The sequence below is a fragment of the Schistocerca gregaria genome, chromosome 1, assembly GCF_023897955.1.
Source record: "Schistocerca gregaria isolate iqSchGreg1 chromosome 1, iqSchGreg1.2, whole genome shotgun sequence".
NCBI classification, from domain to species: Eukaryota; Metazoa; Arthropoda; class Insecta; order Orthoptera; family Acrididae; genus Schistocerca; species Schistocerca gregaria.
In genome coordinates this window covers 722,571,885-722,596,328 of record NC_064920.1, presented here as the reverse complement: position 1 = coordinate 722,596,328, position 24,444 = coordinate 722,571,885, and the positions used below count along the sequence as shown (strand labels likewise).

Below are 24,444 nucleotides of genomic sequence, written 5' to 3'. Positions count from 1 at the left end.
AATTCATGTAGCTATGAATTTTCAGTTTCCTCCTCCAAAAATACCAACACTGGGCCTATGAAAGCAATTTTAGTTTAGCTTACACTCTGAGATGTCTTGGACAGGGCAGGTAAGGAGGTAATTTATTGTGTGATTTTTTGAACATGCCTCCACATTGCGCAAGGTTTGAAAAAATAAATAAAGAAATGTCTGATGTTCTATGCAATACTGCCAAAGTTTCTATGAAGAAAGCAGTGGAGGAATTCATGGAAATAAACCAAAAAGAAATATGTCCTGGACTAGATATTCATGACAGCGAATCTCCTACAAATGTTAATGACCTGTGTGTGCCTGTAGATGGATGAAAAGGGGTCACACATCTCTGTCTGGAGTTGCATCTGTTATTGGTATTGACTCAGGTAAAGTTTTAGATGTAAAAATTATCTCTAAAATGATGCCACCAGTGTGCAACAAGGAAAATGTCCAACAATGAAGACAGCGAGAAACTGTGGCAAGAAAAGCATGCAGCAGCACCCTCTAAAAATTATAGTGGCTCAAGTGGAGCATGGAGTCTCTTGCAGCTGTGAGGATGTTCTCCAGATCTGAGGACCAGTATGCTGTTAGATATACTAAATACCTCGGTGATGGGGACTCCTCTTTGTTCAAAGCTGTAACAGATAAAAATCCGTAAAATACAGCATAAAAAAGTTGGAATGTGTTGGCCACATCCAATAAGAGGCTTGGTGGTAGGCTTCTTCACTTGCTGAAAGAGAAGAAAAGTGAAGTACTTGAGGATGGAAAACCACTAGGAGGAAAAGGCAGGCTTATCCTGAAAGAAACTGATTCTTTTCAGTTATTTTATGGGAGAGCTATCTGGAAAAAAACCACATAATTTAGAGGCAATGAGGCATGCTGTATGGGCAATTTTTTTTCCACAAACTATCCACTGACCAAACACCAATGCACAATCTGTGTCCAAAGGACGATTGGTGTAAGTTCAACAACAGAAATGAGACATATTCACATAAACAGTCATTACCAGAACCTGTTATGAATGCAATTAAGCCCAAATTCAGGTTTCTTGCAAATCCCAATTTATTGAGGAAATGTCTTCACGGAAAGACACAAAAATCAAATGAAAGCCTCAATAATTTGATTTGGATTAGATGCTCAAAAAGGACATTATGTGGACTTGAAGTACTCAAAATAGGTGTTTATGGTACAGTTTTATGTTACAATAATAGCAGAATCGAAGTGCTGAAGAAAGTTGGTATAGATCCTGGTGTGTTTGCAACAAAAGCATTTTACACCATCAACGAGAGAAGGGTCAAGAAAGCTAACAGATCAGTGCCTTACCAGCAAATACAGGCCAGGAAGATTCAAAGGGAGCAGAGAAACCTGGAGGATGAGGAGTATCAGTGTGGAGAATTTTAAAAATGGGGTAAGCTTATGACATGTAGAAGTATGAGAAGAAAACCTTTGAACCTCATTTTCTTTATTTTAAATTTTTTACATTATTAGAAGCCTTCTCTCAGGAAGTATATGCGATAATGCTACAAAATTATCAGGAACTGCTTGCAACATGTTGCTGTCTTCCTGGATCTAATAAAATAAGAGATCCTGCAATAGCATTCTGATTTTTCGATGATTGTAAGTAGGAAAAGAAAGGTAATTTTGGATGTGCAAAATTAAAAATTCTGTTAATGATACAAATTTTACCATAAATTAATAACTGTAGTTCAGTGGTGTTATAACCTTCTCAGGACACTACCATAATATTTTCAGATTCATTACATGATTAGAATTTGACTTATGGCTTTTTATACAAAAGACAATAAAAAATTAAAAATTCAAATTTTTGGTGAAATATTAATCCTGCATTTGTTGGTCTTCTTTCCTTTCCAGCCTTTCTGGGAGTGCTACTTTTCTTGAGCAACTGTTTCACGAGCTCCACGTCGAAGTCTAGCAGCTATGGTTTTTTATCATTTTTCATTTGGTAAAGAACCTGCGCATTCAGTACAGACACGTCCATGAAGTGAAAGAAAAGTTTTTGTACCGTTTGATTAACTTTTGCTCATATTCAATAGAGCTAATCGCCAGTTTTATCTGTTGTTCCGATGTTCTGGCTATATTTTACAACAGTAATTGTTTCTTTATTTTCTCACCAGTTTCTCTGTTGTTCTTCTCTGATTCAGCAATTGTGTCTGAGTGAATTATTGAAAGCATATCTCTTGCCCATAAACTTTACTACCAACATACCATCAGTATGGTGTGATGTTATTTGTTCTTTCTTTAGTTTTCAAGGAAAATTCCTTTTTGGTGTAACTGCCTCACAGGCACCACTTCTATTCTTGCCAAGGCTTGTATACCAATTACCTAAAAAAATATTTTGAGCTGTGTTGAGGTGATGCTTCAACACAGTAGCTGCAAAGGCACCAGAAACATCTAGGCCACAAGTATCTTCAATTTCTGTTCCTCTTCCTGTGTACACTATCATATCTAAAATAAATCTGGTTTTGGCATCACACAGTATAAACAGCTTTATTCCAAATATGTGCCTTTTGCTTGGTATAGACTGTCAGAAAACAAGTCTACCTTTCCCAAGCATTGGAGACTCATCAATGCACAAATTTCTGAATGGTTTCAAATTCACTTGAATTTCGCTGTCAAAAAGTTCACAACATGCTCTATTTTATCAACCCTATTCGCCTTCTGAGTGTCTCCAAAAATGCTTGCATCACTAAAATGCAGCATTGGAAGGACTGTCAGAAATCTGTCCCTAGGCACTACTCTTGAAAAGAAGAGTTCTTCAGTCAATGGGTCTGTAGACCAATAGTCCTTCAGTCTATCGTTTTTTACATGAGCAATCATCACACAAACTGTTAAAAACTCGTCTGCACTTGTATCTGTCCATTGTATTCCCCTGGAAGATATCTGTCATCAATTATTCACTATTTGGTATAAGATGTTAGTTTCACTGGCAATGTATCTCATCAATTGCCTGTCAACTATATGCTCAAACATTCATTTTCACTGGGTTCCTCACTTAGTCCACAATGAGGATTCACTCTATAATTATTGAAATTCTGGCACGAAAGCACACCATCTGTAATCTGTCTGTACTCACTATTTCTGACCTTTTGCTACTTTCTCACCTGTGAAGGACCAGGTTTGTGAATAATTTCCATGTCACTTGATGAATCTTCACTTTCTCTAGATAATACTTCGCAGTCTTCACGGTCTTCAAAATTACTACGAAAGTCTTCTTCACGGTCTTCAAAATTACTACGAAAGTCTGTATCAAAGTCTTCATATAGTAGTATATCTCTGAATTCCATTGTCACTCAAACCTTTGAAATGCGTCATTCTCAGCAAGGCCTCTTAAAAACACAAGTGGAGCAAGACGATCACAAAAAATGCCAGCAACATTCACTCACATGAGGGAGTAATTGTACCAGTATGGTATCAGATACACACAGCAGAAAAGTGAAAAGTATTCATATGGCCACAGGCTGGCATAACAATATGTTCGCCCCCATACCAGTAACAGTTACCATCTACAAAGGATTAACTATGCAAACCAGACCAAGAATTATGACATATAGTATCAGTATTTATGCATTTGAATGAAACAAATATCAACTCCAACCACTTTAAAACATAAACACCCGTGGACAGGAGCAGTATTTATGTTCCAAGCTGAGAACATTTATACAAGTAGATAAGTTTTTAGGAAATATTGGGTATATACTAGTATTCTGTGGTGAGGGCTATTTGCAATTATGGGCCATTTTTTTGTATATGCGTGTGACATGAACACTGTCAAGCCACTAAAAATACACAACAGCTGGAGATATACTTCTGTTCACAATTTCTCCAACTGAACTCAGTATTCTGCTGAACATAATTTATGACAAATCATATAAATCAGTTATCAGAGATCACTTAAAATCTTGAGTCCTTCTTCTCTTTTCACAAGACGAGCTGTTGATCAATAACTTTGTAAAGGTAAATGTATTATTTATTTTTAAAGAGATCTGATCTGGAGAAGGTAGGTGGTTCTAACTTGATGTAGTCATGAATGGCTGTATGTCTTGTGTTTCAATTTTCATTGGTCTGTCAACTTTTCAATAAACTTGTTTAGATCCACTGTGTAGTAGTTGTTATTCCATTTTATTAGTACTGTTTATCATTATAATAATAATGGATTTAGCAAATTTCAGTTGTATTTCTAAAATACACTTTTCTATAGTCTCTTTGCCCATAGAGAACAATGCCTCTTGGAGTTGAACAACAAAGCAGACGAAAATTTAGCCACCCATTGGAGACATCTCACTAATACCTCTAGCCTTGATACAGCCTCAATCTGACAACGAAAAAAGAGTGCACAGCTTTCTTTAGGTACGTCGTATCTAGCTGAAGCCACAACCTGGTGAACAGGTCCCATAGTGTTAGTAGATCCCATAGAGCCAATTAACTGCGAGGGTTCACTGCTGGGTTTCACCTGCTGTTCCAAATAGCCCTAGATGTTTTCATGGGATTCAGATCAAGTGACTTAGCAGTTGGGGTGCAACATGGAGTTCAAGAGTCTGTCAAACTGAAAATGTACACCTGCATTGCTATGAGTACAGCTGTCGTCACCTTCAAAGACAGGAGTCTACACAGCATTCTCATCATGAAGATGTAGAAGGAAGGGCAACTCTTGGTCACCAAGAATGATGAAATGAACATCTTGGGGGTACATTCACAATAACCCTAATTTGTTGCCTTGAACCACAATACATAAAACACCTCCAAAAATTACAAAACCCTCTACCCATAACACAGATTAAACACCTCATTGGGCTGTCAGTGCACTCACCACTCTGCATCGTTTGAAAGAGGCAAAATCGCAACTCGTCGGATCACATTTCATGCTCCAGTCAGTTACTGTACATTTTCTGTGTAATCTAACGTGTTGAAGATATGTAGCTTTGTGAACAATGGCCTTTTGTGAGGTACTCCAACTAAAAATATTTATCAATTGTCATTCCACTCCATTCCCAAACTCTGTGGCACTGGTACAGCAATTATGGTAGTGTTATAGGGAGAATTCAGTTACGGTTGCAATCACGACCAAATTATCTTTATACCAGATAAACACTGTGTGCAGCTTTATTCACAATGTTCATTGGAAACTCGATGAGATAGTTTTGCATCTCTTGAGAGCAGAATTCCCAGTCAGGTTTAAAAATAATTGTCACTGACGAAGACTATTCATATCCCCCTTTCCTGTTCGCTAGGATCCTGTTCTTCGGTAGTTATACATGGCTGTGAAACACTATTCCTTCTGAAAATGTTATAAAGTCCACATTAGTACATCAACAAATCACACAACTTCATTCACTGTGTGATCATGAGTATATCCAAAAACAGCAGCTCCTTTCTGCCATTAAGTCATGTCTACGGATTGACCCAGCTTACAGCACTTATTCCACACAACCAAATGGCATTTACATGCCACTTCACTACCATGACCTATGTCATCCATGGAAGGTCACATGATTGCCTGGTATAGAATGTACACCGTGTTCAGCACTACTGAGAGACTGGTGTGCTCTTTTAACAGGGTTAAGTATTATTCATTCTGGTGAACTATCTTCATAAATACTGTTTAATATATAATAAGAATGCATTTTATCAATATGAAATCTTTTTACCTAATTTAGCAACAGTCTGAATTTCTTTGATGACAAAGTGTGAGTGTGGGTCTGGGTTATACTGATTTATTTCCCCAAACCACATTCCACTTCTTTCCGAGATGACTTACTTGGGGTTTGCAGCCACTCTTCTCCAATGGATGGCTGGCTGCTGGAAACACTCTTGACTTATTCTCCATCAAATAACGCTAGGTACAGGAATTTTCACGCCTCTTTCTACTTGTGAAATAAGTAGTCATACAAACTTTACATTTCATCAATCAACGATGTATTTGACTTTCAAGCACAATATAAATTTTCACTTTCAACACAATATGTAACTTCAGTAAGTCACTTGTACAGTCGTATGTTAGAAACAAATTGATTTAGATTCAAAAGGAAGTCTGTTTAGACACCATGACTTTCAGAAAAGGAGACTGAAAAAACGTCTTGCCTCTAACAAGGCTGAGTCAAGAGTCTACAAGAGTACTTCTTCAACTGTTCTTGTTTCACATAACAAAAGTCAATGACACAATAAGCACAGAGCGGCTTAAAAACTCCAGGGTACTTCCTTACACAAGCACTAAAACCTCTACAGATTGCCCGACAGGTACTTGTCGGTGCCGTTCAACCACCGCGTCTAATTTCTTCCCGCAACTGATTTTAAACCTGCACACACAAATATGTGATACGCAGTAGGTAGGATTTTACCATCCCACACTCGTATCTAGAATATTGTGTGTTTGAGATGGTAGAAGGCTGAGTAGTTCTAGAATTTATACAGAAATTCTCGAATCGCTACAAACTGCGTACCAACTACAGCTGCAACTGCACATTAATTTACTTCAGTTGAATGTTTCCCATACACTTTCTTTCATGGCTTTGGAAAGCCTTTTAAACAGGGTCCTAGAAATTTACAAATTGTGCAAAAAATTGAATACCTGAACTTCCTCCCAACAGTTTTTAATTTCTTTCTATGCTAAAGGCGTCAGCTGTAGCAAGGGCCAACAAGTGATCAAAGAGTGAACATCAATTACATTAATGTCATTATTCTAAATCTTCACATATTTTCACATTACAATCCCCTACATTTCATTGTCTCAGCAGTCTATCTATGCACCACAGATTATTAACGAATTATATTCCACAAAATCATTCCTCAATTAATGGCAATGTGAAAACTTTTTCAAAAAGGAGGTACGAAGATTCAAGAAGCACAAAAAATGTAGAATACAACATTATTTTACAGTAATAGCATGCATTTGTCATGTCAAAAAGCCACGAATAAATAGTAAAAGAAAAGAAAAACTGTATTTTAAGCATCTTAACCAACAAACAATAAATTTTAAGTGGACTGCTTATTAGTGTTTTACAATCTTTTCTGATAATGAACATAAGTTACATACAAAAATTACTTACTGGATCAGCCTTTGGATCACAGCTGAATACAAAGGATGAACTTAGGTTAACATCTTGTCCAAACGGGCATGGAGAGCCATGGTAGTACTTCAGAATGACCTTTTTGTTGTCCATAAGGGGGGTGATTACTGGGTAGCCCAGACTCTGTCAAAAATACAACAAAAACACTGTTTCTGAATTTGGAATCAGAGCAGAGTGTCCATGACACATCAAAATACCTTATTCCACAACAGTCTTGGTAATTGTATTTTCTACAAACTCATGGAGTAAATTAGTCTTTTTTCATGAATATATTTATAGTTCTGTAAAATCTATTATTCAGTATATCGAGTACATGATGAAAAAGGTGACTAATAAGAACTGGCAGAGAACCTTCAATTACATGTGGTTTACAAGGACCAACCAGGTTGGATCCTAATGTTTAATACAAAGACTATTCAAATCTACCATTCCTGTTCACTAGGATCCTCTTCTTAGGCCGTTAGCACTCATAATGCATCTGCTGGATCACCTTCTAGTCCTATCATATTTATTGTCACCATTCTGCAAATTTATTTCTGTTTTTTAGGTGCTGATTCTGAATTCAAACTCTGGCCTTCTCAAAGTCGTTGTCCCCCACCCCCACCCAAAAAAAAGTGTATACACACACACACACACACACACACACACACACACTTGTAACTTGAAAACAATGCATTTTTAATAACACAGTTCATGTGATTGATGAATACGACTATATTCCATTTAATTCTGATTTTATGGTTTTCTATGTCCAGTGCAATTTACGGGAACATTTATAGCAATGAAGCTAAAACCTTTTGCACAGAATAATGATGTAGGATTACTAGATACAAGATTTTCATAATATTTATCATTCTCAAGAATCTCATATTCCTTCCAAGCCTGACTTTCCGAGACTCCATAATAAAATCAAAGATCCATAGAGTATTCCAAAGGTGGCAAAAATGTTGGGAGAAAGTCGTGGATAGTATTCCTTGTCAAATAATCTTCATAGATAGCCAAACATTCACACACACTTCTCCAAGTATTTTCATGTTACACCCAAGTCCCATCGAATCTTGTATTCCAATAACCTCTTGAACTTAAAAGTGCATAGGGAAGCCAAGAAACCACTTCAAGAAGAGACAGGGCAAGGAGGGAAGAGCTATTTTTTATTGTATAAATAACCACAGAAAGGTTTAAGGCACAAGCGTCACAGGCAGCTGTTTGGGCTCCCGAGCTGAGAGGGGTGCCGCGAATATCACAACTTTAAGATTTCTACACAAGACGTATCCCAATTACTGGTTGACAGGAAAAGTAATGAATATTACAAGTCATTAAGCAACATAAAAAAGCAATTAAAATGCAGGGAATTTCATCTTGTTTTATTTAATATAGAATAACATTACTCTACAAACACGAATCATCAATTAAAAAAAATGAAAACTTCCACTTAAAAAATGAAAACTTCCGCTTTTAAAAACTTGTATATAATTGTCAGCCATTATGATGCTAAAACTGCATTGAAGACACATAAAGTGAATTCACATGACAAGTAGTATAACTCAAAATTTGTCATGGTGACCTCTCCTGTTGTGAAAGATTCCAGATTAGTCGCTCATTTGAATCCCTAGGATGGGACTGCCGCAAGCAAATGACCATGAAAAAAAGACTAAAGAAACGGTAACTTTCTAAAAGTCTGAACATCAAATGCCAAAAGTCTGAATACGGTACAGAAACTAGAAAATACAAAATCTGATATGCAATGGCTCGGTACATATACAGTGAGGGTCAGTGAGGTGAGATAGGAAGAAGGTAACATTTCTCTGGTCAAACAAATACAAGGTAATGCTACCAGCGAAAAAATGGAGTACTATGTGTAGGATCAGTCATGAACTGGAAAGTAGGCTAGATAGTGAATTACTGTGAACAATAAGAGGTAGAATTCTTCTCATGACAAACAACAAAGGACCAAAGGTAACAAAAATGGCGCAGACACAGATATCATAGACAGAATATGACATTGCTATTCACAGTAAAAGGAGGAAGAAATGGATAGCGCTTCAAATGAAATGAACAATCTAATGAGCACACACTACAGATTGAGAATAACTTAATAAAGACAAAAATAATTCGGAGTAGCAGAAATGAGATTATCGACAAACTTAATATCAAAATTGAAGACCATGAAGTAGGTGAAATGAAGGAATTCTGCTATCTTGTAAGCCAAATAGCATGGGAAAACCATGAAAGAAGATAACTGAAGTGTCTGAGGTGTGATGCTACAGAAGGATATTGAAAATTAGATAGACTGATGAGATGAGAAATGAGGCAGTTCTCTAAAGAATCAGCAAGGAAAGGAACACGTGGAAAAAAACTGACATGAAGAAGGGACAGAACGTGTTAAGACATGAAAGAAGAAATTCCACAGTACATGAGAAAGTTGCAATGGGTAGAAACTGTGGGGAAAGACAGAAACTGAAATATATCCAGCAAATAACTGGGAGGCCACATTAAATCAATCAGAAGACTGAAGGCAAAAAGATGTATTTCCATGAGTAATCCTAAGTGACAAGGTTTAAATTCGTAACCAACACTGCAAAAAATGTAAGTTAGCAAACTTTCAAAAATTCTCCATGCTTTCCCGATAAAACCAACTTTTCCCAGACTGTTACAGGGAAAACACACACACACACACACACACACACACACACACACACACACACACACACACACACACACACACACACTGAATGTTGAATGACAGTACTGACTAAGGAGGGTATGGTGTGGCCAGCATTGAAAAAATTATCTCTGACAAGTTAACAACCCGAGGATAGTGTATCTGAAACCCGAGGATAGTGTATCTGAAAGCCTTATTACCATATGTTAGATTCTGGTTCAGCGGTATTACAGTTCAGATGAAAAAACATCAATACGTTCCTACTTTTAGTCAACCTCGTCCCATAATTTTCGTTTTTCTTAGTTTGATTCTGCAAGTCTTCAAGAGTTACCCCATTTAGCCCTCTAATCCTCGGCAGTCTTCTGTAGAATTGCGCTTTTAGGGAAACATTCCACGTGGGAAAAATTTATCTAAAAACAAAGATGATGTAACTTACCAAACAAAAGTGCTGGCATGTTGACAGATACACAGACAAACACAAACATACACACAAAATTCAAGCTTTCGCAACCAACGGTTGCTTCATCAGGAAAGAGGGAAGGAGAGGGAAAGACGAAAGGATGTGGGTTTTAAGGGAGAGGGTTAGCAGTCATTCCAATCCCGGGAGCGGAAAGATTTGCCTGGGGGGGGGGGGGGGGGGGGCAATGACAGGTACACACACACACACACACACACACACACACACATCCATCCGCACATGCACAGACGCAAGCAGACATTTGTAAATGCAAAAAGTTTGGGCAAAGATCACTGCTTTATGGTCTACACTTCACTTCTGCTTAAGGTTACACACCAGATAAATACTTTCTAAAAAGATTTTCTAATATTTTACATCAGATGTTACAGTGTTTCTCTTTTCAAGAAACACTTTTACTCCCTAAACAGAAAACACACCTCCTGTTTATATCTCATTGCCTTATATAATTCCCTCGGCATCAACTGATTAAGTTGGCTACACTGCATTACAGTTGTTTTCTTTTTGTAAATGACTACTCTGCAAGTCACACTTAAATGTGGCAATTGTCAGGCTATTTCTCGACCATTCCATTCTCGAACAGCATGTGAGAAACATTAACACACACATCTGGCCGTGTAATCTCTAATTTCTCTTATTTTACCCCACAGAGCAGCAATATCCCAGAAAAGGCAAGCATACTGTATACAGTGTCTTTAGTAGATTAGTTACACTTTCTAAGTGTCCTGCAAATGAAACGCCATCTTTGGTTCACCTTCCCCACAACATTGTCTATGTGATCCTTCCAATGTAAGTTGCTTGTAATTGCAGTCCCTCAGTATTTAGCTGATTCTAGTTGATTCTAGTCCATTCCCATGCCACTCTCAATCACAACCCCTTGCCACAAGTATCATATCCCTGTGGAAGACCTAGGTGCAAAACCTGCCCAATCCACACACACAGTACTCCCTATTCTCATCATGTCATAGTTTAAGTTTAGTTTAGTTTTAGTTATGTCATATTCTGTAAATCATTTTCCTGATTATTTTACCGATATGATGTGGAAATGTTGGAACACGTGAAGCAATACTGACCCTGTAACTTACCGTAGAAGAAAGATTAAGGAAAGGCAAACCTGTATTTCTAGCATTTGTAGACTTAGAGAAAGCTTTTGACAATGTTGACTGGAATACTCTCTTTCAAATTCTGAAGGTAGCAAGGGTAAAATACAGGCAGTGAAAGGCTTTTTTCAATTTGTACAGAAACCAGATGGCAGTTATAAGAGTCGAGGAGTATGAATGGGAAGCAGTGGCTGGGAAGGGAGTGAGACAGGATTGTAGCCTATCCCCGATGTTATTCAATCTGTATATTGAGCAAGCAATAAAGGAAACAAAAGAAAAGTTGAGAGTAGGTATTAAAATCCATGGAGAAGAAATAAAAACTTTGAGGTTCGCCGATGACATTGTAATTCTGTCAGAGACAGCAAAGGACTTGGAATGGACAGTGTCTTCAAAGGAATGTATAAGATGAACATCAATAAAAGCAAAATGAGGATAATGGAATGTAGTCAAATTAAGTTGGGTGATGATGAGAGAATTAGATTAGGAAATGAGACACTTAAAGTAGTAAAGGAGTTTTGCTACTTGGGGAGCAAACTAACTGATGATGGTAGAAGTAGAGAGGATATAAAATGTAGACTGAAATTGGCAAGGAAAGCGTTTCTGAAGAAGAAAAATTTGTTAACATCGAGTATAGATTTAAATGTCTGGAAGTCGTTTCTGAAAGTATTTATATGGAGTGTAGCCATGTATGGAAGTGAAACATGGACGATAAATAGTTTAGACAAGAAGAGAATAGAAGCTTTCGAAATGTGGTGCTACAGAAGAATGCTGAAGATTAGATGGGTAGATCACATAACTAATAAGGAGGTATTGAATAGAATTGGGGAGAAGAGGAGCTTGTGGCACAACTTGACTAGAAGAAGGGATCATTGGTAGGACATGTTCTGAGACATCGACGGATCACCAATTTAGTACTGGAGGGCAGCATGGAGGGTAAAAATCGTAGAGGGGGACCAAGAGATGAATACACTAAGCAGATTCAGAAGGATGTAGGCTGCAGTAGGTACTGGGAGATGAAGAAGCTTGCACAGGATATAGTAGCATGGAGAGCTGCATCAAACCAGTCTCAGGACTGAAGACCACAACAACAACAACAACAACAACAACAACATGATGTGGACCAAGTCAGATTACAAGATACATATATACACAAGAATAGTGCTAATATTAATTTTACTGAAATGTTTAGTTCTACACATCCAACTACATTTAGAGGTATAAAGATGATGTGACTTACCAAACAAAAGCGCTCGCAAGTCGATAGACACACAAACAAACACAAACATAGACACAAAATTCAAGCTTTCGCAACCAATGGTTGCTTCTTCAGGAAAGAGGGAAGGAGAGGGAAAGAAGAAAGGATGTGGGTTTTGAGGGAGAGGGTAAGGAATCATTCCAATCCCGGGAGTGGGAAGACACCTTGGGGGGGGGGGGGGGGGGGGGGGTACAGGTATACACTCGACACACTGACGAGGGCTGTTTGGTTGAATCTGGGAGTAGGGCTGAAGGTGAAGCCTTTGAATAGGACAGAGGTCTCGGATTGGGAGAGATGTTTGGAGGAAAGGTTAACTACTGAATTAGGCTGTTGTGGTTTCAGATTGTGTTGATTGGAATTTTGAGGTTTTGGGGGGAGTGGTGCTGGAAGTGGGAGATTGAGTAGATGTGAGAGACTGGGTCTGTATGCAATGAGACGGGGCTGAGGTTTGCTGGAAAGTTTGTGAAGGGTGAGTGAGTTGCCTTTCCAGAGGTGAGAAACCAGGAGATTGGATAAGTTTTTTGAGGTGGAGGTTGGCAAGCTGTTCTAATTTGCCGTCGGCCTGTAGGAGGATGCTCTGAACAGCCAGTGTGGATGTGGGAGAGGAAAGATTCAGGACTTTTATTAAGGATAGGATTTGACGGGTGTGTTTATTGGTTGAGTTGATGTGTAAATGAAGGATTAGGTGGGTGAGGGCAATGGATAGTTCAGTTTGGAACTGGTGTAGGGACTGATGGAAAGAAGGGTTACAGCCAGAGATGGGAGTGTGAGGCCTTTGGGGGTAACGCCAGATGCGGAGAGAATGTAACTAAAACTTAATGGGGTCATTGTGGGGATGTTGTGAGGGTGACATGGTATTAGATGGTGGTTTTTGGGGGTTAAAGGGACCAGAGTGCTACGGTCATCGGTCCCTTTTTCCAAAACAAACTAAAACCACCCACAGAGAATAAAATAGAAAAGATGGCAGACGACACAGAACAAGAAAGACTCAGACAGAGATCAGACAAAACAAATTAAAATCACACAGAGTGTGACAGTGGTTGGCTGACCATTCAGATAAAAAAAGAAAAGCCAACCACCGGGAACACATTAAAAACTCAGTCAAAAATGGTAGGCCAAGTGTCAGAATCAAAACAAAAAGGACATAAAAACACTCAGATTAAATGATAAAAAAAACCTGCCTGAATAAAACGCAAAACTAAGTCCACCATGGCTCAGTCATCTGTTAAAAGGGCAGGGAGCGTGTCAGGCAGTGCGAACGTCTGCCTGAGCACAGCTAAAAGTGGACAGTCCAATAAAATGTGGACCACTGTCAAAACGGAGCCGCATCATTATAAAGGTGGGTCCTCACGTCGCAATAGGTGGCCGTGCGTCATCCATGTGTGCCCAATGCCCAGCTGGCAGAGGACAACAGACTCCTGGCAGGAGACCCGCATGGACGACCGCCACACAGTCGTCGTCACCTTGATGGGGCGAAGTTTGTTTAGCATGGGCAGGTTGCGGCATTCAGTGTCCCATAGGTCGAAAATTTTGCAACATAAGATTGCCCGAAATCAGTCGCCGGGAGGCCAATCTCCAGAGATGGTGTACTGGTGGCCTCTTTCGCCAGGTGGTCAACATTTTCATTGCCGGGTATCCCAACATGGCCTGGGGTCCACACAAAGACCACAGAGCGGCCGCAACAGGCAAGAGTATGCAGGGACTCCTGGATAGCCATCACCAGATGAGAACGAGGGAAACACTGGTTGAGAGCTCGTAAACCGCTCAGGGAATCGATACAGATCACGAAGGACTCATCTGAGCAGGAGCGGATATACTCTAGAGTACGAAAGATGGCGACCAGCTCAGCAGTGTAGACGCTGCAGCCAGTCAGCAATGAACGTTGTTCGGAATGGTCCCCTAGAGTTAGCGCATAACTGACACGACCAGCCACCATTGAGCCGTCAGTGTAAAGAATGCCAGAGCCCTGATACGTTGTGAGGATGGAAAGAAAGCGGCAGCGGCAGACCTCGGGAGGGACTGAGTCCTTCAGGGCCTGTGCCAATTCCAGCTGAAGGTGAGGATGAGGCACACACCACGGGGGTGTACGCAGAGGTGCCCAGAAAGGAGGCGGAAGGAAGAGGTAAAACCCCGAGCCCGGAGAGAAGCTCTCAGACACGGACCGCAATCGTACATCCAGCCCTGGGCCGACATTCTGGAAGATGGACATGCGACTGTGGGAATAGTAGACCATAGTTAGGATGCCCGGGCAGCATAAGCGGCCAGCAAACGTTGGCACCGTAACCGCAGTGGAGGGACACCCGCCTCCACAAGTATGCTGTCCACTGGGCTGGTCCGGAAAGTGCAAGTGGCAAGGCGTATCCTGCTGTGGAGGATTGAGTCCAACACCCGCAACGCAGATGGGGGTGCTGAGCCATAAGCCAGGCTCCCATAATCCAGACGGGACTGGATTAACACCTGGTAGAGCCGTAAGAGGGTAGATCGGTCGGCGCCCCAGCGGGTGTGGCTCAAGCATCGCAGAGCATTAAGATGCCGCCAACACTTCTATTTAAGCTGCCGAGTATGAGGCAACCAAGTCAACCGGGCAACAAAAACCACACCCAAAAACCTACGTGATTCTACCACAGCAAGAAGTTCGCCGTCAAGATAAAGCCGCGGCTCCAGGTGAACAGTGCGTCGCCGGCAGAAATGCATAACGCAGGTCTTGGCTGCCAAAAACTGGAACCAATGAGCTACTGCCCAAGACTGCACCTTACGGATAGTGCCCTGTAGCTGACCTTCAGCAACTGCAATGCCAATACAGCTATAGTAAAGGCAGAAGTTGTCAGCATACAGGGAAGTGGAGACAGAATTTCCCACCGCTGCAGCGAGCTCGTTTATTGTAATTAAAAACAGGCAGACACTGAGGACAGATCCCTGCGGGACCCCATTCTCCTGGACTCAGGAGGAACTATGGGAGGCCGCGACTTGCACGCGGAAGGTACGAGATGACAGAAAAGTTCGGATAAAGATAGGCAGAGGGTCCCGAAGACCCCATTCATGAAGTGCAGAAAGGATGTGATGACGCCATGTTGTATCGTACGCCTTCCGCATGTCAAAAAAGACATCGACCAGGTGCTGACGGCGGGCAAAGGCACTACGGATGGCCGACTCCAGGCTCACCAGATTGTCGGCAGCAGAGGGGCCTTTACGGAACCCACCCTGAGACAGAGCCAGAAGGCCCCGAGACTCCAGTACCCAATTCAAGTGCCGCCTCACCATCCGTTCAAGCAACTTGCAAAGAATGTTGGTGAGGCTAATGGGACGGTAGCTGTCCACCTCCAAAGCGTTCTTGCCAGGTTTCAGAATTGGGATAACAATACTTTCCCGCCATTGCGACGGAAACTCACCCTCGACCCAGAGACTGTTGTACAGGTCGAGGAGCCATTGCTGGCAGTCCACTGAAAGGCGTTTCAGCATCCTACTGTGGATGCGATCGGGCCCAGGAGCGATATCAGGGCAAGCGGCTAGGGTGCTGTGAAATCCCCACTCACTGAATGGAATATTGTACGATTCTGGATGGTGGGTGCGAAACGAAAGGCTCCAACGTTCCATCCGCTCTTTAATGGAGCAGAAGGCCAGGGGTTAATTCGCAGAAGCGGAGCTCAGAGCAAAGTGCTATGCCAAGCAGTTTGCAATGACGTCGGAGTCAGTACAAACTGTTCCATTCAGTGAGAGTGCTGGAACGCTGACAGAGGTTCGATAGCCATAGAGGCGTCGAATCTTGGCCCAGACCTGTGATGGAGAGACATGGAGGCCAATGGTGAAAACATACCGCTCCCAGCACTCCTGCTTGCGTTGGCGGATAAGGCGGCGGGCCCGCACACGCAGCCGTTTGAAGACGATGAGTTGTTCTATGGAGGGATGTCGCTTGTGACACTGGAGCGCCCGGCGGCGATCTTTAATCACTTCAGCGATCTCAGGCAACCACCAAGGCACAGTCCTCCGCCAAGGGGACCCAGAAGAACGGGGAATGGCAGATTTTGCGGCAGTAATGATGCTGGTGGTGAGTGAGTGAACCACCGCATCAATGTCGTCATTAGAGAGAGGCTCAATAGCGGCAATGGAGGAGAACAAGTCCCAGTCAGCCTTATTCATAGCCCATCTGCTGGAGCGCCCAGAAGAGTGATGTCGTGGCAGTGACAGAAAGATCGGAAAGTGGTCACTACCACATAGGTCGTCATGCACTCTCCATTGGACAGACGGTAAGAGGCTAGGGCTGCAGATCGAAAGGTCAATGGCGGAGTATGTGCCATGCGACACACTGAAGTGTATGAAGGCATCATCATTTAAAATTGAAAGATCGAGCTGCACCAATAAATGCTCAACTGTGGCGCCTCGACCTGTTGCCAGTGACCCACACCACAGAGGGTTATGGGCATTGAAGTCACCCAGTAACAAGAAAGGTGGCGGCAATTGGGCTATCAGTGCAGCCAGGACATGCTGCGCGACATCACTATCCGGTAGAAGGTAAAGACTGCTGACGGTAACAGCCTGTGGCGTCCACACCCGAACAGTGACAGCTTCTAAAGCTGTTTGTAGAGGGACAGACTCGCTGTGAAGAGAGTTAAGGACATAGATGCAGACGCCACCAGACACCCTTTGATAAGCTGCCCGGTTCTTATAACAACCCAGATAGCCACAGAGGGCGGGGGTTCGCATTGCTGGAAACCAAGTTTCCTGAAGAGCAATGCAGAAGAAACGGTGAAGGCTGATAAGTTGTCAGAGCTCAGCTATACAGTGGAAGAAATCGCTGCAGTTCCACTGGATGATGCTATTGTCCATGGATGAGAAAGGCATGAAAGGACTGGGAAGGCAGATTACGCCGCTGGGTAACCTGCTGCCTCCAATTGAGCACCTGTGCTAGTACTATCCATGGCATCTGACGGGCCGGCGAGATCAAGGTCCTCAGCGGATGCCAGAATCTCCACCTCGTCCCCAGGTCCCAAGACGCAGAGCTTGTAAGAAGCGGTGGGACGGGTGCCACCGCAATGTCGTTATTCTTGGGGACTTTCTTCGTTTTCTGCTTCTCTCGCAGTGCCTTTGGTGGTTCAGGCTTGGAGGGCTTCACAGGGTCAGTCTCAGGGACGGACGATGACCGTGAGGCCCTACGACCAGGGACTGGTGGTTGTTTCAGCTACTTGCGGGTGTCCGCTTTTCTGCTGGTCAGAACGTGCGAAGGGAGGTCCCCAAGGGACCCCTTCCTGGCGAGAGTAGCCGAAGAAGTCTTACTCTTCTCCGGCTGAGAAGGGGGAACTGATGTCCCCGATGGTTGAGGTGGTGTTGCTCCTGAAGTGGATGGAGCAGGAGCAACAGGGTGTGAAGTGCCCCCCACGATAAAGGGGGCTGGTGGATTTTGACCAATCATAGATCTAACCGGACGGGACGACACAGGAGATGGGAGAACCGTCGTAGCAGCAGCGGCTTAGGTCGACGTCATTGGCACAGGATGGAGCCTCTCATATTTCCGCCTCGCCTCTGAGTAGGTCCGGCGGTCCAGAGTCTTATATTCCATTATCTTCTGTTCTTTCTGGAATATCCTACAGTCCGGCGAGCAGGGGGAATGGTGTTCTCCGCAGTTAACACAGATGGGAGGCGGATCACACGGAGTATTGGGATGCGAAGGACGTCCACAATCTCGACATGTGATGCCGGAAGTACAGCGGGATGATATGTGCCCAAACTTCCACCATTTAAAACACCGCATCGGAGGAGGGATATATGGTTTCACATCACAACGGTAAACCATCACCTTGACCTTTTCGGGTAAGACGTCACCCTCGAAGGCCAAGATGAAGGCACTGGTGGCCATCTGATTATCCCTCGGACCGCGATGGACGCGCCGGGCGAAGTAAACGCCTCGTCGTTCTAGGTTAGCGTGTAGATCATCGTCCGACTGCAGAAGAAGATCCCTGTGGAATTTAATACCCTGGACCATGTTGAGACTCTTATGCGGCGTGAATCTGACAGAAATGCCCCCTAACTTATCGCAAGCCCATTTTAGACAAGCCCTCCACCTCCCCGAACTTGTCCTCTTTATGCTCCACAAAAAACTGGGGCTTGGTTGACATAAATGATTCACCATCGACTCAGGTACAGACTAGATACTAGGGTGAATAATCTGCACAGCCTTCTTTACCCATATGTTCCTCCCATGGAGTGGCCAGGGAGGGAAATGATCTCGGATCAAAGTTCTTCCCATTGAGGTTAGACCTCGATCGCTTAGAGACTGCTGGTGGAGGCCCACCAGCAAGAGATGATGTACCACGCTTCATTGCGGGTCATCTGCCCTGATGCCACCCACTCCGGCCAGGGGCTCTCCCCACGGGCGCCATCCAGCCACAGCAAAGACCACCTGGCAGGATGGTCTTTGCTGGGAGTCCCGATGCCCCAGAGGGATAGGCATCTGCTCCCCGGCACACGTGGGGAGGTAGCAGCTCAGGCATCAGCAGTGCGATCCCTATGTAGTCAGGGGGCTACCACCAAGAGGGTACATGACAACCACACCACAACGGACTGGCTACTGTGCTGATTGTCGGGTGTCGAACATCCATTAATAAAGGGAGCAAAGATGGAAGTGCACAATGGAGGGAATGTAAGCTACCCGGAACACACTGCAGCCGATATGGCCGGAAGCTCAGTTTAAGTCCAACTCCATGACAAAAACGAATATGCCAGATCTTAGGGCAAGATGGATATAGAATGCACCACGTAAGGCGTCCTTCCCCAAATGGTGTGCACTAACGGAAAAATTTGGAAACAGAGTGGTCAAACCCCTTAGGGGACCATCACATTAAAGGCCCAAACAATTGAGACTCCTTTTAGTCACCTCTTACGATAGGCAGGAATACCGCAGGCCTATTCTTACCCCCGAACCCACAGGGGGCATGGTATTAGAAGGTGGAAAGTGTAACATGAAATGAAAATAAAAATATATGGGGCGAGATAAAGGCGAACTAGAAAACAACAGGAGATCTGGCGTGAAAAAGGCAAAAAAGTGGCGGTTAAAGCTGAGCTATGTTGATCCTGTGGCGAACTTGGGTTGGTAAACAATTATGTGCACACAGGTTAGGTGGTTGTGTTGCCGCCAAAACACGTTAAAGGGTGGAGAAATTCGGAAAAATTTCGAAAAAACTGCGTGTAAATGTATTAAAAGGAGTGGTTTTGTGGTGGCAGATTATGAAAATGAGGCTAACAATTGTGTGATGAAGAAATAATTATGTTAAAACCTGTGAGAAACGGCTAAAAATGATCAGTGATGTGGGCAAAACGGAAATAAAGCGAAAGTTATTAGAATGAGCCGAAATGGTTGTTTAATAGGTGTTATTGAGTATATATAGGCGGGATGAAATTGTATGGTAGATTACAGTAAAATGGAGAAGGTGAATACAAAGTGAAACTACTTGCAAAAACAGAAAGAGAAAATAAGATGACAGAAAAGATTTCGAAATACAACAGTGACAATAACAAACGTAATTGTTGGGTTAAAATTAATGATATTAATATAATAGAGGGAAACATTCCACGTGGGAAAAATATATCTAAAAACAAAGATGATGTGACTTACCAAATGAAAACTCTGGCAGGTTGATAGACACACAAACAGACACAAACATACACACAAAATTCATCCGGAAAGAGGGAAGGAGAGGGAAAGACGAAAGGATGTGGGTTTTAAGGGAGAGGTTAAGGAGTCATTCCCATCCCGGGAGCAGAAAGACTTACCTTAGGGGAAAAGGAGGACAGGTTTACCTGTCTAAGTGGTGAGTTACCCCAGAAAACTATTCCATAAGACATTATTGACTGGAAATATGCAAAGGAGGCTGATCTGTTTATTATCTAGACTAGTGGTTATAAGAAGAGCGAAAGAAGCTGAATTTAGTTGTCTGAGAAGAAATCTACCCTGTTAACTGAGCCTTGTAAATATACTACATCAATTGTCGGTATGATTCTATTCAGTGTACAGAACTAGATATAGTAAGTTTTTTCATAATTAAGTGAGAGTCCATTTTCTGAGAACCACTTAATAATTCTTTGAAAGACATCCTTAACAATATCTTCAGCTGCTTATTCTGGAATGGGATTTATTATGACACTCGTGTCATCTGCAAAAAGTACTAGTTCCGCTTGCTGAACGTTAAGTGCGAGGTCATTCACATAAATAAGGAACAGCAGAGAACCTAAAATTGAACCCTGTGGGACTCCCTTTGTGATAACTCTCCATTCATTAGAATTTACCACCTTCCAAACATTATTTGTGTTATTCAGCACACTCAATCAGCGGCCACGCCACATGTGAAAGAAGCCATGTTATTTCACAGGTCTGTAGTCATCATTTCACAGCTTTTTTATATTGGTACAAGTACCAACCAACTGTCCCCCAGGATCAACAGCCACCTCCAAACTGTGGCCAAGAGCAAAGCAGACTGCATGTGGTACAACATGTGACTGAACATAACACTTGATTTCAATGGCTGCTTCACTATCCGAGCCATCTGGATCCTTCCCATCACCACCAGCTTTTCTGAAATGTGCAGATGGGAGTTATCCTTACAACACATTCACTGCTCCTGTAACTATCCCAGCCTCAACCTACACCCAACAGTATCCACACCCTCTGCCCCATCATCTCCCCGTTCTCATTTCTCAGCCTGTTTATTTGCAGCCCTCTGCCAACGCAACTTCCCCTTTTTCCCCACTCCTCTCCTTTTTTGCTCCTTTTTTCCCACCACCTTGCCCGACAACCTCCTGATGCTGCACCTGTTGTCATTCTAGTCCCTACAATTTCCACCAGGCAGCATTTGTCTCTCTCCCCACTCACACACTACCATCCCCCCCTTCCCCACCCCTAAAGTTTGGTGTTTGCATCCCACATGGTAGCTTCATTCCGGCCCGAGATTCTGGAGTTGATGATCTTGTGTTGCTTGCTCGTGTCTGGGAAGACTGTGACTGAAAGCTTTATGTAAGTGTCTTTTAATTGTGCCTGCCTGCAACATGATGTATCTTCTTTACAGTATGTAGAAATTAATCTTTTCTTACATTGTTGATATTCGTACCTGGAGTTTCCATCGTTTGACTTAACTATGTTACCTAGACAAATTTCCGAAATTGCATTACTCTACATTAATTAGTTTTTGGTTTTGCGAATTTTTTCAATTATGGCAAATACTGACCTATTAACTTAGCATCCATTTCCAAGAATTTACAAAGATTCATCTCAGATACCAAATTCTGTAATGATTACTGTTTAAAAAGGGGGTATTTAAAAAAAATTTTTTTCGTTGTTTTCGGAATTTGGTCTGTTCCAGATTTCTCTATAGTTTGTTTATAGATAATGAAGACACTGATGATGGATGGGGTTCCTGAGGGACTTCAGAGCATGATTACTAGTCCCTTTATTCTCATAATTAACAAGGAAATTCTAGAGTTTTGCAGATAATATAGGTAAAGTCAGGTTCAGGGTTGTGACCTTGCCACAAGAAATGATTTATAGGAAACACTGAATTAAGAGTATTGGTAAAAGATGATGCAGAATATCCATACATGAAAATGGACCACAGTAGCAAGAGGAAGTGCATAGATTAAAGTTGCCTCAGACCAAGAGCTGCGTTTGAAGACATACTCTCTTCTGCATCAACACTAGGATAAGATCAGTTTAAAAAATTGTCATTCAACCTGTTGTAACTGTGACTGGGACGGTCAGGGGGTTGAAATGACGGAAAGCACGGCAGGACCCGCGGAGGGGCCCGCGAACAACAACACAATGGGAGAAGACGGACACAACCAAAGGAGGACAGAACGAACAACCAGATTGAACAACGGAGTCACAAGGAGACCTAACAAACACATCCACTCGTACACAGAACAAGAAAGTAAGTAAGCTGTCTTAACGCGAGGTGATGTGTCCATAGACGTACACGAGATTAAACTGACTGGCTGAGCGAGAGGCAAGCACTTAAGTACTCTATCGGGGGCGCCGCTATTGGCTGCTGGAACCACACGTTGCACCGTGGCCCCTTCACACTAAAAGCGGGCCAGGAGGCGCGTGCCGCCACAGCTTATGGCGCGATGGTGCAGAGACTACCAGGGGTCTTCGACCTCAATGACGTCTGGTGGGGATTCAAATTCTGCAGTGCGTGGTAGTAGACAACCTATTACAGTTGACAGGAACAAAAGGTACAGAGAGAGTTCAATACAGGTAGGCGTGATTCGAAGTTGATGTCTGGGCAGAGTGAAGCTGGGTGGGGATCCCCTTGGGGCAAATCAAGTGGCAGACGGCATCCCTTTCCCAACTCCAACCCATAAATCGACTAACAAAAAATGTGTTTTAAATCAAGTGGTAACATGTACTTTCCCTCAGAAATGTTAAAATGAAGGCTGCTTTCGTTGCATTACCAGTTAAGATTACTCTTAATGACTTGTCAAGATGTAATCCTCACCAAAATCAGGTGCGCCTGGACATGCCTGAAGAACATGGTGGATTGTCAGGGTCAGTCCACTTCTGCACTGAGAAGAGGTTCTTTTGCCATAGTATGTAGCTATGTGTAAGTGTGACAAATATGTATTCCATGTAAGACCTTCTCTTCAAGAGCAGTGAAATGATATTTTCCACTTGCTGGTACAGACTTATATCATTCAGAGTTTGTTGCATCAAATGTTGATCACCTTCTCTCCTTCTCACTTTTCAAAGAAACAGCATCTAAGATACACCTGTAAGTCAGCTTCAGGGATTTATACTGGCAACAGGTCCACTGTGGAAGAGTGGAGCCAATGTACCAGTATGATCATTGCCTCGGCACCCAAACAATACCACAGAGGTGCCAGTATTGTGAACAATGTAAAAAGTTTGTTAACTGCTAATGCCAATCGAATAGTTGGAGGATAATTTTCAATTGATTTCAAACTACTGAGAAAGTCACTTCAAAGGTGAATACTTCTGCCTGGTTGAGTGTTTACCGTGACAGAGCTCTGTGTACTGATTGCAATTCTGTCATGTAGATACTGCATACAATGGGAAGGAAGGGTTGCTCGATAATATTTATGTTGATAAATAGTTAGCCAATTTCCTTATTGTCCTAGGAACCTTCAGTACATATCACACTAACATTTCATAGGCACATAGTATCAAATAGAACCTAAGGTTTGTGTGATCCCTGATAACATTTTACAGGCATATTCGTACTACTAATAGAGCAATACACCAGAGCGAGTGTTCCGACTGTGTGGGTAGTGTTGCATGGAAAAGGAGCTCCTGATGCCTGGCTTTTAGTTTAACCCAAGCTGTTCTCTCAGTTTTGAAATAGTTTATTAGGAAACGGATGTTGGGGTTCTGGAATAATGTCAGCTAACAGAGATGTTCTACAATGTAAGTCTCAGTTGTGTAACTGTAAGAGGCAGTCAAATGAAAATAAGACAGAAAGAGCAAAAGTGAGAATCACCATAACTGTTAATACATTTATCCCACTGTGAGATAAGAATGGTCAATGCCTTTATGGAAAAAGTTTGTGGTTGCCTACAAAACCACAACTGTACCCAGCATGCACCTCTTCATCTGAAGCAAACTGACACCCACCAATGGCTGTCTTCAGGGCTCCAAAAATTGGGAAATCGCATGGGGGAGATATCGGGACTGTGTGGAGCATGTGTAAAGCCTTCCCAGTGAGAATTTTGCAACTTAGTTGAAACAAAAAGCACAACAGTTCCAGGAAAGTCATGATAACTTTTCTCTTTGACCACAAGGGTCCACTGCTTACTGTGTCACAAGTAACACACAGCAGTACATGACACTTCACGCAAATTGCAGGCACCACAGGTCC

The 24,444-nt window shown here is 42.4% G+C and overlaps 1 protein-coding gene across 3 annotated transcripts in view; it reads right to left on the bottom strand.

The window, feature by feature from the left end:
* The window catches only part of LOC126266771 (cation-independent mannose-6-phosphate receptor), a 599,618-nt gene that overhangs the window by 290,603 nt on the left and 284,571 nt on the right, over positions 1-24,444 (bottom strand). For all 3 annotated transcript variants that reach the window (XR_007548921.1, XM_049971299.1, XM_049971307.1), the window contains exon 17: positions 7,077-7,220. Coding sequence is in view for 2 of the 3 variants with exons in the window: in XM_049971299.1 (XP_049827256.1) it covers positions 7,077-7,220 (144 nt within the window). In the remaining variant the exon portion in view is untranslated. The remainder of the gene's footprint in view (positions 1-7,076; positions 7,221-24,444) is intronic.